This window comes from Artemia sp. Qi Xiang Cuo, chromosome 16 (genome assembly GCF_049724085.1).
Source record: "Artemia sp. Qi Xiang Cuo chromosome 16, ASM4972408v1, whole genome shotgun sequence".
Lineage (NCBI taxonomy): Eukaryota > Metazoa > Arthropoda > Branchiopoda > Anostraca > Artemiidae > Artemia > Artemia sp. Qi Xiang Cuo.
This window is the reverse complement of record NC_142809.1, coordinates 7231702-7244392: the sequence shown is the minus strand read 5'-3', so window position 1 is coordinate 7244392 and position 12691 is coordinate 7231702. Positions and strand designations below refer to the sequence as shown.

The following is a 12691-nucleotide window of genomic DNA, read 5'->3' as shown; positions in this document are numbered from 1 at the left end:
CCAATCCCGTGGGTTTAATTCGGATGGACGTTCTGATATCTAGTACCCATTTTAAGTGACAAAATCGTTCGAGCGTTGTATTCCTAACCTTGTCTGTAGTTTATGGTTTCAAGGTCAAAGAATAGTACCCCGAGACCCTAGCCTGAAACGATTTGTTTACCTTGAGCATTGATGAAATGACTTCTTTTGATTTAGTAATTTTCTTATTCATTTTATCAGATGAATTTTCCTTTTTTTTATGAGACTTGACCATCAATATTTGCGTCTGGAATGATTATTATGTTTAGATAGAGCATTGAATGACGGATCGAATTGTATATTTATTATTTAACTATTTCTTTATGCTTCAGAACCATACTAGATCACCGTCGTCACTGTGGCTTCCAATATGGCGAGTTCTTGTTTCGCAGGCTTATCTTCCTATTCTTTAAAACTTTTTCAAATGTGGAAACATGCCCTGGGCCTTGGCCGGCTTTACTAATAATACTGCATAGGTAAATGAAGCTGTCCAATTGATCTTCTTGTTACCCATCATCAACTCTTCACGTTCACTTATTCCTAGTTTTAGCGATTTAGTCTTCTTGACATTCATTTTCAAACTTGTTGTTGCACCCTGAACTCACAAAACCGCTATCAGTTCATTCATTTTGCTCACACTTTCATCTAGGGTACTTAAATCATCAGCATAATCCAGTTCTTGGAGAGTTTTATTTCCCCATTCTGTGTTCTCCCATTGCCTTTGCTGTGCTTCTTAAGACCGGGTCCATCAAAATGATCCATATTAATGAGAGATACAAGGTAACATTGATTAACTCCTGATTTAACACGAAACCAGCTGCTAACCTCATTTCCTTCCTTAACCGCAGGAATTTTATTCTTGTACATGGCACTAATCACTTTAATGTATTTATCTGGTATACCAATCAAAGATAGAACCTTCACTAAAGCTCCTCTATCAGCTGAATCAAACGCCTGCTCATTTACCACGCTATCACCACCTGGGGCCTTATTATCTTTTAATCCTTTTGATGCTGTCACTAATTCTTCCTCATGGTAAATAAGCCTCGTGTTTCAACTTGGATCTGAACTTCTATAAGACATCGAAATATCAGTAGATGTTTCGTGAAATATCAGTTGAATCAATAGATGGCTAAAATTGTATAAACCATAAAATTGCGTTTGAGCATCCCGTATCCGACTAACCTTAACTTCCCCGAATGTAATCTGTAAGAAATAGCGACAAATACTTATCCGGCCAAGTACTAGCTGAAACTCTAATTGACAATAAGATGAATAACAAGAATGATCACTTGTAATCCAACGTAAAATTAGTCTTATTTACAGATCCCTGACGATGTGCCCCTTTTCACTATTACTGTCCCTTTCGTTCTCTGTATATAATTTTTTTTTCTAGATTTTTCTGCATATAATTTTTTTCTGCAATTCTTTTTTCTAATAGTGTTTTTTTTTCTGTTTCTTTTTTCTATATGTAATGTTGCTTATTCTCACTTATCCTGTATTTTCTGGAGCTAGAAAGTATAACTTATCGGACAATTAATCCAAACCGTTTTAAGTATCAATCTTCCTTGGTATGTCCGAACGCAGTATAAGATTTGGAAGAGATTTTTTGTGTCTACCTAGGTGGTCATTGTCTAGTCCAGAATCATGGAATAGTCTCAAACTTAAAACTTAATGCGTCTTTTGCCATGAATAGCGTTGTAAAAATAAAAATAAATTAAAGGTTCCATATGTGCCTATTTAATGCCACTACGTGAATTGGTACTGGCCACCACCAATATTTATTTAGCCAAGCACAAAACTCAGTCTATTTCCGATTAAATAAAAAAAACAAGTTTTTTAAACTGAAAGTAAGGAGCGACATTATAACTTAAAACGAACAGAAATTATTCCGTATATGAAGGGGGCTGTCCCCTCCTCAACGCCTCGCTCTTTACGCTAAAGTTTTTTTATTGTTTAGAAAAATAGAGTTGTGAGAAAGTAAAACTTTAGCGTAAAGAGCGAGGCGTTGAGGAGGGGACAGCCCCTTTCATATACGGAATAATTTCTGTTCGTTTTAAGTTTTAATGTCGCTCCTTACTTTAAGTTTAAAAAAACTTGTTTTTTTATTTAATTTCTTAACGTTTTTTAATTAATTCAGGTTTTGATTTTTGCTCACCGTACATGAATAAGTTAAAACAAATTTTGCATATTATATTTGGTTAAATGGCTTTCTCGAAACTTGTTTAATTTTATTTACGAACGTTTTTATTAGTAATAAATATACGTAACTTAGTATTAACTTACGTATCGAAATTCTATATTCATAAAACTTTAACGCGTATATTAAGGGGTTCGCCCTCTAGTCAATACCCTTCTCTTTAAACTATAGTTCAAATTTTGTTCCCAGTTCTTTAAAAATTACCTCTTAATCACAATCAGTTGATCAGTTGAAAAACTTGTTTTTTTTTATTTAATTCCTGATCTTTTTCTTTAATAATGCTGGGAAATCCGGCGCCCCCTTCATAGCAATGTCCCTTCCCCCATGAAAACTTCCTTCATGGAAAGATCCTTCCATATAGCCCCCGACCCTCTCCTTCCCCCACTGACCAGAAAAAATCTCCTCTGAAAAAGTCTGTATACTTCACAATAACCAATACTTTATGTTAACATTGAGTAAAGTTCATAACTTTCAGCCCTCCCCCTGGGGACTTTGGGGGATCAAGTCATTCTAAAAGACATTTTTATCATATTTTTGACCATGCTGAACAAAATGGCCATCTCAAAATTTTGATCGTGTTACTTTGGGAAAAATATGACCGTGGGAGGGGGCCTAGTTGCCCTCCATTTTTTTTGGTAACTTAAAAAGGGCACTAGAACTTTTAATTTCCGTTCCAATGAGCCCTCCCACGGTATTCTAGGACCACTGGGTCGATACGATCACCCCTGGGGAAAAAAAACCAAAAAAAAACAAACAAAAAAAACAAACAAATAAACACGCATCCGTGATCTTTCTTCTGGCAAAAAAATGCAAAATTCCATATTTTTGTAGGTAGGAGCTTGAAAGCTCTACTGTAGGGTTCTCTGATACGCTGAATATGATGGTGTGATTTTCATTATATTTCTATAACTTTTAGGGGGTCTTCCCCTTTTTTCGAAAATCTGCCAAATTTTCCCAGGCACGTAACTTTTGATAGGTAAGCTTAAATTTAATGAAACTTATATATTTGAAATCAGAATTAAAATCTGATTCTTTTGATGTATCTATTGGTATCAAAATCCCGTTTTTTAGAGTTTCGGTTACCATTGAGCCGGGTCGCTCCTTACTTACAGTTCGTTACCACGAACTGTTTGATTTATAGACCGTTTAATTGATGCTTAAGTAACATTATTTCTAATCCCCACCTTTTCTCGAAATTTATCAAAACCGGGGAATTGTACAGTTTATTGAAGTTTATAGATTCTTTTTAGTTTATTGAATTTAATGTATAAGAGATACGAAAAGTTTATTGGTCTGACATTACAACTGAATCTGTCACACTTTGAAACTAAACAAAAAACAGACGATGAAACTTAACTGTTAGTCGTTTCTATTACTACCGTTGAGCGAGCATTGACGCATTAAAATGATTATAGGCACCCAAAGGAGGAGGTAAAGGGATAACCCCCAACCCTACTCTCAAAAAGACCAAAAACTGTCTTCTTTTTACAGACTTTACCCCCTCCCCCTCCCATATTTTGTTAAATAATTCAAATAAATCTTCTGTAGACAGCTTATTACATAGTAAAATATCGATTACAAAGGGAAATTTGTTTTCTTACTTTGTTTAAGTCCTATTTTATATGCTGTTTTGAAGACTACGTATTAAGTTCTCTCTTTATTTTTTCTTTATAGATCAGTATTCATGCTTCAAATGTGAACCAACATTTATTACCATCGATAACAAACAATGGCCGACTCAAGAGACATTTGATAAATATTTTGAGTTTTACTTGAATGATAATCCTGGAATGACTTGTCCAAAAGGTGGCCATCCGTCCTATGGAACGGTAGGTTCTCGAAACTTTAAAATTTTATAATAATTCTGTCTCTGTCTCTTTTGTCTTGTTTCATCTTTTCAAGTGTGAACCAACATTCTTTACCATCGATAACAAAGAATGGCCGACTCAGGAGACATTTGATAAATATTACCCCAAGCCTGGAATGACTTGTCCAAAAGGTAATCACTCCCCCTATAGAGTAGTGGAATCTCGGAATTATAAAACGTTAATCTCTGGAGTATAACAAAAATATCAATTTTTGTTTGTTTCGTCTTTTCAATCTCTCTTGTCTTTTTTTGCATGTAACTCTACTTTCTTGAAAAATAAAATCAACTAAAGCAAAGACTATATGGAAACAGAGGTCTGTGGACTCTGATCCATGGACCATAGCGGTCCACGGATCTTCAAGTGGCCCAGGAAAAATGTCGGTTCTTTTAGGTCCTTTAGACTTTTGATTCTTTCCTAACTTAGAATTCAACACTTAATATAATAAATTAATATTCGTCGTAGTGGTATGAAGAGTTATTCTGAACTGCATATAAAAATAAAAAAAGAATATTTCATCCTTGAAAAAATTGAAGAAAAAAAGTTGAATTAATTACTTCAGGGGTTGTCTTGTACCAGGAATTACGTTATCACACGTTACGATATCCGTTATGACAACTAGTCCTGACCGTTTTAAGTAGCAACGTCTAATGTCTGACGTTACTTGCGTCTTATGAAACGCTAAGGATAAGCGATGGGGCTTGCTTCTCCCTAGGTGGTACTTGTCTAGCCTAGGATAAAGAAGTAGTGCCACTCCGAAATTTTAACGAGCCTTGTGCCATGAATCACGTTTTAAAAATAAATGGAAATAAGTTATCAATTGCTAAGTTGTTTCATTTCAGGATATTAAGGATTATGTTCACGTCTATCAACGTTCACGTCAGCAACGTCTAACGTCTGACGTTACTTGCGTCTTATGAAACGCTAAGGATAAGCGATGGGGCTTGCTTCTCCCTAGGTGGTACTTGTCTAGCCTAGAATAAAGAAGTAGTGCCACTCCGAAATTTTAACGAGCCTTGTGCCATGAATCACGTTTTAAAAATAAATGGAAATAAGTTATCAATTGCTAAGCTGTTTCATTTCAGGATATTAAGGATTATGTTCACGTCTATCAACGTTCACGTCAGCAACGTCTAACGTCTGACGTTACTTGCGTCTTATGAAACGCTAAGGATAAGCGATGGGGCTTGCTTCTCCCTAGGTGGTACTTGTCTAGCCTAGAATAAAGAAGTAGTGCCACTCCGAAATTTTAACGAGCCTTGTGCCATGAATCACGTTTTAAAAATAAATGGAAATAAGTTATCAATTGCTAAGCTGTTTCATTTCAGGATATTAAGGATTATGTTCACTGTGTAATTTTTAGGATATTATTTTTCTGCTTTCCTACGATTTCTGTATATCAAAGAAAACAGACAATTTTGATATCCTTCCATAAATGATATTCAGTTCTATCCATCTGCCGAATTAAATTTTTGAAATTTGGTGTAGATGGTTTTTTAGATTAAAAACACGTTGAAAATTGATTAAAAATCATTGGAAAAAGGGCCGTTTCCATGTTTTTTTAAGTAAGTTTAGAATGTTCCCAAAAAAAAATTCTAAGTAAAATCATAATTCTGGTTCGGTGAATGGATAGATTTTCAACTAATGAATCCAATGATGTAAGCATTTTGTTCTTTTTGTGCAAGTTACAACTGCAAGATCGTCGTGAAACCGCTTGTTTCAGAGTGGACATAAACCCTAAGCTAAGCCAGATGCGTGGCCTTGTGTCTGCGTCTTTTCTTGCTCCATATTAATTATTTACTGATACTTCCAGGCTGTCCAAAGAGAAATGTATGAAAATCAGACTGTTATTAGGAGCAGTTACTTCCAAACGTACCACTCAGTCATGAGGACATCTTCTGACTATTATAATGGACTGGCTGCAGCCCGAATGATCGCCGAAAACATTACCACTATGCTCAATGATGGCGACCCAAATGGACCACATGAAGTTTTTCCATACAGGTTTGTATGCCACATTTTAATTTTTGTATTTTCCATGTTTTTCTGTATGAAAACGGAGGGCGGTGTATTACCACTACGACTAACAACTTAATGCAGCACCAAGCCGCCTGAGGTCGACACAGCTGTGATTCCGCCCCCCCCCCCCTTTCGTCCTCCAATTTATTCTAAGTTGAAAAGGTAGTTTCTTAAACCATATTGGCCTGCCATAATATAAGAAAAGGAAACGATCAAAAATGGGGTTCTTAAGGCCAAACGAGAATACTGAATAAACAAACAAAGCGAATATTTCGAGAGGACAACCGCCCCTCTTTTTCTGCACGAAACGAAATAATGTATTCAAGGAATGTGCCGAAGAAAAAACAAACGCGGATAGTCAATGTGAAAAGAACCGAAAAAAAAACAAAGAAAAAATCAAAAACGTATAAGATGAGTAAAATTCAATAAGACCCAAAAATTATAAGAATTAAAACCAAATACCTAACAAGCATAAAAGCGAGTCATTCGCCAATATCCGTTGTTCGCTAGTATCCGTCGATGGCAGTTCATAATTTTTTTGGATTTTGTGCAAACTGCGGATATTGGTGAATGACTCACTTTTATGGTTGTTAGGTATTCGGTTTTAATTCTTTTAATTTTTGGCTTTTATTGAATTTTATTCACTTTTGGTTTTTTCTTTGGTTTTTTGGTTCTTTTCACATTGACTTTTCGCGTTTGTTTTTGTGTTTTTTTTTCTTTGGCACTTTCCTTGAATGCGACGCAGTTTGAGCTTTTTTTTTTTTTTTTTTTTTTTTTTTTTTTTTTTTTTTTTTTTCAAGTAATTAGTTTAAATTTTTTTTCTTGGCTCCAGCCTTTTTTTTGACAACTCTGAAAAAGCTATACCAGCTTTGCCTCTCACAGAGACTAGGCCTATCTATCTTGAGGATTCATTAGTTTACGCATTCACCAGGCCAGAATTAGAATATATTTCTGGCTTTCTATAGATTTTTCTTTTAATTTTTTTTTAATTTTTTCTTCTTAAAATAGAGAAAGTTTCTTTTTTGCAACGATTTTCAACCAATTCTCCTCGTATTTTCCAATCTAAAATCGATACAGAGCAAACTTGACGTTTGCAAACTTGACAGAGCAAACTCAAAAAAAGATTTGAAAAACAGTTTGTTTAGCCCGAAAATGGGCCAAAGATCATTTTGTAGTATGGAGCACAGAAGACTAAAACTATTATCTTACTTTAAGGCTTATATTTCTTGCGAATTTTTTGCAATTTTTGCGACAAACCAACAGCTTTAACTTGCACTGAAAAACAAAGTATTTATGTTTATCTTACTTACTTTACTTATCTTACTTACTTTACTTATCTTACTTACTTATCTTACTTTAAGGCTTATATTTCTTGCGAATTTTTTGCAATTTTTGCGACAAACCAACAGCTTTAACTTGCACTGAAAAACAAAGTATTTATGTTTATCTTACTTACTTTACTTATCTTACTTACTTTACTTATCTTACTTACTTATCTTACTTTAAGGCTTATATTTCTTGCGAATTTTTTGCAATTTTTTCGACAAACCAACAGCTTTAACTTGCACTGAAAAACAAAGTATTTATGTTTATCTTACTTACTTTACTTATCTTACTTACTTATCTTACTTTAAGGCTTATATTTCTTGCGAATTTTTTGCAATTTTTGCGACAAACCAACAGCTTTAACTTGCACTGAGAAACAAAGTATTTATGTTTATCTTACTTACTTTACTTATCTTACTTACTTTACTTATCTTACTTTAAGGCTTATATTTCTTGCGATTTTTTTGCAATTTTCGCGACAAACCAACAGCTTTAACTTGCACTGAAAAACAAAGTATTTATGTTTATCTTACTTACTTTACTTATCTTACTTACTTACTTTACTTATCTTACTTACTTATCTTACTTTAAGGCTTATATTTCTTGCGAATTTTTTGCAATTTTTGCGACAAACCAACAGCTTTAACTTGCACTGAAAAACAAAGTATTTATGTTTATCTTACTTACTTTACTTATCTTACTTACTTTACTTATCTTACTTACTTATCTTACTTACTTATCTTACTTTAAGGCTTATATTTCTTGCGATTTTTTTGCAATTTTTGCGACAAACCAACAGCTTTAACTTGGACTGAAAAACAAAGTATTTATGTTTATCTTACTTACTTTACTTATCTTACTTACTTTACTTATCTTACTTACTTATCTTACTTTAAGGCTTATATTTCTTGCGAATTTTTTGCAATTTTTGCGACAAACCAACAGCTTTAACTTGCACTGAAAAACAAAGTATTTATGTTTATCTTACTTACTTTACTTATCTTACTTACTTTACTTATCTTACTTTAAGGCTTATATTTCTTGCGAATTTTTTGCAATTTTTGCGACAAACCAACAGCTTTAACTTGCACTGAAAAACAAAGTATTTATGTTTATCTTACTTACTTTACTTATCTTACTTACTTACTTACTTTACTTATCTTACTTACTTATCTTACTTTAAGGCTTATATTTCTTGCGAATTTTTTGCAATTTTTGCGACAAACCAACAGCTTTAACTTGCACTGAAAAACAAAGTATTTATGTTTATCTTACTTACTTTACTTATCTTACTTACTTTACTTATCTTACTTACTTATCTTACTTTAAGGCTTATATTTCTTGCGAATTTTTTGCAATTTTTGCGACAAACCAACAGCTTTAACTTGCACTGAAAAACAAAGTATTTATGTTTATCTTACTTACTTTACTTATCTTACTTACTTTACTTATCTTACTTATCTTACTTTAAGGCTTATATTTCTTGCGAATTTTTTGCAATTTTTGCGACAAACCAACAGCTTTAACTTGCACTGAAAAACAAAGTATTTATGTTTATCTTACTTACTTTACTTATCTTGCTTACTTATCTTACTTTAAGGCTTATATTTCTTGCGATTTTTTGCAATTTTTACGACAAACCAACAGCTTTAACTTGCACTGAAAAACGAAGTATTTATGTTTATCTTACTTACTTTACTTATCTTACTTACTTTACTTATCTTACTTACTTATATTACTTTAAGGCTTGTATTTCTTGCGAATTTTTTGCAATTTTTGCGACAAACCAACAGCTTTAACTTGCACTGAAAAACAAAGTATTTATGTTTATCTTACTTACTTTACTTATCTTACTTACTTATCTTACTTTAAGGCTTATATTTCTTGCGATTTTTTTGCAATTTTTGCGACAAACCAACAGTATTTATGAAAAACACTGAAAAACAGTGTACACTGAAAAACAAAGTATTTATGTCATTAGATTCATTAATCTCAGGTCTAGTCATTCAATCGACTATGATTATGATATTGCTTTGACTTAAAGAATCATCTAAACTTGCTTATAAAATAGAAAATTTCCAGTTTTTGCAGCAATTTTTCAACCATTTCTTGCCCTATTTTTTAATTTAAAACGTAATCGTAGATTTTGACTAAATATTCCAACATTTTAATTCTAAAGCAGAGAAACTGAAAAATCGGGACACTAATAATCAATTTATAATTATTAATATATTAATAGGAATATAATTTATAGTTAATATATTTATATTTAAAAATAAATATATATATATATATATATATATATATATATATATATATATATATATATATATATATATATATATATATATATAGTATATATATATATATATATATATATATATATATATATATATATATATATATATATATATATATATATATATATATAATATATTCATGAATTATATAGTTAATATAATTTATAACTTAACAGCAATAAATCAGAGGTTTATGGGGCCGGTACCTCATATCTTGTCTCGTTTAGGCCTGGGCGTGACTTCAAAAATGACTTGAAATTAAATTTTCTAATACAGGTTTTTCAACTGCAATGTTAAAAGCAATACTAAAACTTAAAACGAACAGAGATTATTCCGTGTATGAGGGGAATGAAAATATTCTGGAATTGAGTAAGGTTGCTCCTTCTTCAGTCCCTCGCTCTTTACGCTTAAGTTTGACTTTTTGTCCCAATTTTTTAATTGGACTAAGAAGCTTTTTAAAGCACAAAAAAACTTTAGTATTACAAGCGAGGGGCAGCCTCTCTCATATACAAGGCCTTAGCCTGAGGGGTGGGGGGTTAGGGGGTTTGAACCCTCCCGAAATGTTTTTTTACTCATAAAAACGTAACAAAAATGGATATAAACAAATTTTGTATGCGTTTTTTGATGTTTTTTTTAAACCACCCCCCCCCCCCGAAAAAAAAATCTTTGAGTAAAACCCCCTCCGAAAAAAAATCCTGGGTGCGGCCTTGCTCATATACAGAATTGTTTCTGTTCGTTTTAAGTTTTAATGCTACTCCTTACTTTCAGTTGCAATTTTTTTTCCAAAAAAATGATTTAATCTTGGTTTTAAAATTGAAAAAAAAAACATTCTATTTTACCGAAATTTTTAGTAAATTATCAACGAATCTTTTAATTTACAACAATATAAAGCAACTCTCAAAAATTTAATTTGGTTGATAGATTAAGTCAAATGTCAGCTCGAAGCGTCTTGCATTGAAACACTAAAACCGTAGAATTAAAACCGTAGAATTAAAACACTAAAACCGTAGAATTAGAGGAGTATGCAAAAAACTTGTACTTAACTAAAAAACTCCTCTTTTTCGAAATGACTTGTTCGATCTTGCTTTTTTGCAGTGTTTTCTACGTGTTCTATGAGCAGTACTTGACAATGTGGGAGGACGTCATAACGAGTCTCCTTCTATCCGGCTCAGCTGTTTTCATCGCTGTTCTGCTCCTACTCGGTCTCGACTTATATTCATCGATGGTTACAATGCTGGTCATTTCAATGATAATCGTTAATCTTCTGGGAGCAATGTATTGGTGGGATATCAGTCTGAATGCTGTATCATTGGTCAATCTAGTCATGGTAATTTTTTAGATGGTTTTTTATACTAAGCAGATAGAAATCTAGACGTACTGGAATATACAGATATATCTATACGTAATATTATAGGAGCAATGTGTTGGTCTGAATTCTGTATCGTCTCGTCACGATGTAATCTCGTTAAGTTTCGTCAGGGTGGTTTTTTAAATGATTTTTTATGCTAAGCAGATAGATGGTTGATTGAAACTAGAGTTAAAGGTATATAATACAGATTTACAGCTGGAGCAAGCTTTTAGCCCATTACAAGGAAAGCTTCCTGGGCTTAGTAACCGCTTTACGTTTATAACAGTTTTTTTTTCTTTTAGTATTAATAAAATGATTGATTGATTGATTGACAATTTTTCATAAACGTTGCCTGTGGAAAGCCAGCTCTTTCAAAGCAATTGATTTTTTAATTACTTACTAGTTTTAATCGTATGAACGTTTAGTAAATATTGATTAATAAGCATAAATTAGTGGTTTGGTAAACATGGCATTACGGTGTTCTAACATCAAAAAATAGCTTCAATGCAAGCCTAATACGTGACCCCTTTTCTTAGATTAAAGAATATGCCCGCTGGACATCTATATCTTATGCCTTTTGTCTGTGATTAGACGTGTAAGTTCATATAATGTGTTAAAGGTAATGAATCGGTGGTAAAAAAAAAAAAAAAAAAAAAAAAAAAAAAAAACTGTTGTCCTGCTTTAGTAAATCGAACATATAAATATTCAGATGAGGCCTTGACCTTACCCACTCATCCAAATACCTAGGACAATCAGTACACCGAAACATAATCAACCAAAAAGGGGAGATCCGTGGACATGCAAGGCTGTAATTAGTAAATATGAATCATCATAAAATTAAAATAAAAGCGTCTGAAACCAAACCAAATACGTTACTCCCAAGTGGTCACCGCTAATTAAAGCTCATCAGAGAAATACTTGCTAGCCTTTATGGGTTTCGGCACTTTAAATTCCTGACCCAGGCTAGTCGGTCAGCCCGCTAGCCACTAGCAAATTCATAAAACTACGAACACAAGTAGATTAAATTACAACACAATTAGTTAACACAAGCACAAATAGTAAGCACAAGCAGTAAAACTACAAACACAAGTGGATTAGATGTATCTACAAACACAAGTAGATTAAACTACAACACAAGAAGTAAACACAAACACAATTAGATTAAACTACAACACAAGTAGATTAAATGTATCTGCAAACACAAGTAGATTAAACTACAATTAGAAACAAACACAATTAGATTAAACTACAACACAAGTAGATAGACATAGACATAGGCATAGACATAGGTTTATTAAGATCGAACAGCGTAGCCATGGCTAATTTATGTCGTCTTTACAACAATATGGAAAAAAAAAAAAATACAAATAACACTATAAGAACACTAATACGTGAATAAAAATAACACTAAGTCTTGTTGTATGCTTCTACGAAAAAGGGGACAAACGTATTTTTGTAGGGGTTGGTCCTGCAGACCAGGAGTTGTAGCTTTGAGTGGGATCTGGTTCTGTGGTTAACAGGAGCATCGGGTGGGAGGATCAGTCTGTGAGGGGGTGGAGATAGCACTGACTTACCGAGGGACATGATCAGTGATAATCGCCTGTAAATGATAGAT

At 32.9% G+C, this 12691-nt stretch overlaps 1 protein-coding gene across 1 annotated transcript in view; it reads left to right on the top strand.

Moving 5' to 3' along the window:
• LOC148942519 (NPC intracellular cholesterol transporter 1-like) overlaps positions 1–12691 on the top strand; it is a 230048-nt gene that overhangs the window by 200671 nt on the left and 16686 nt on the right. The window contains exons 20-22 of the mRNA XM_089102181.1: positions 3893–4047; positions 5897–6087; positions 10824–11055. Of these exons, the coding sequence (XP_088958307.1) occupies positions 3893–4047; positions 5897–6087; positions 10824–11055 (578 nt within the window). The remainder of the gene's footprint in view (positions 1–3892; positions 4048–5896; positions 6088–10823; positions 11056–12691) is intronic.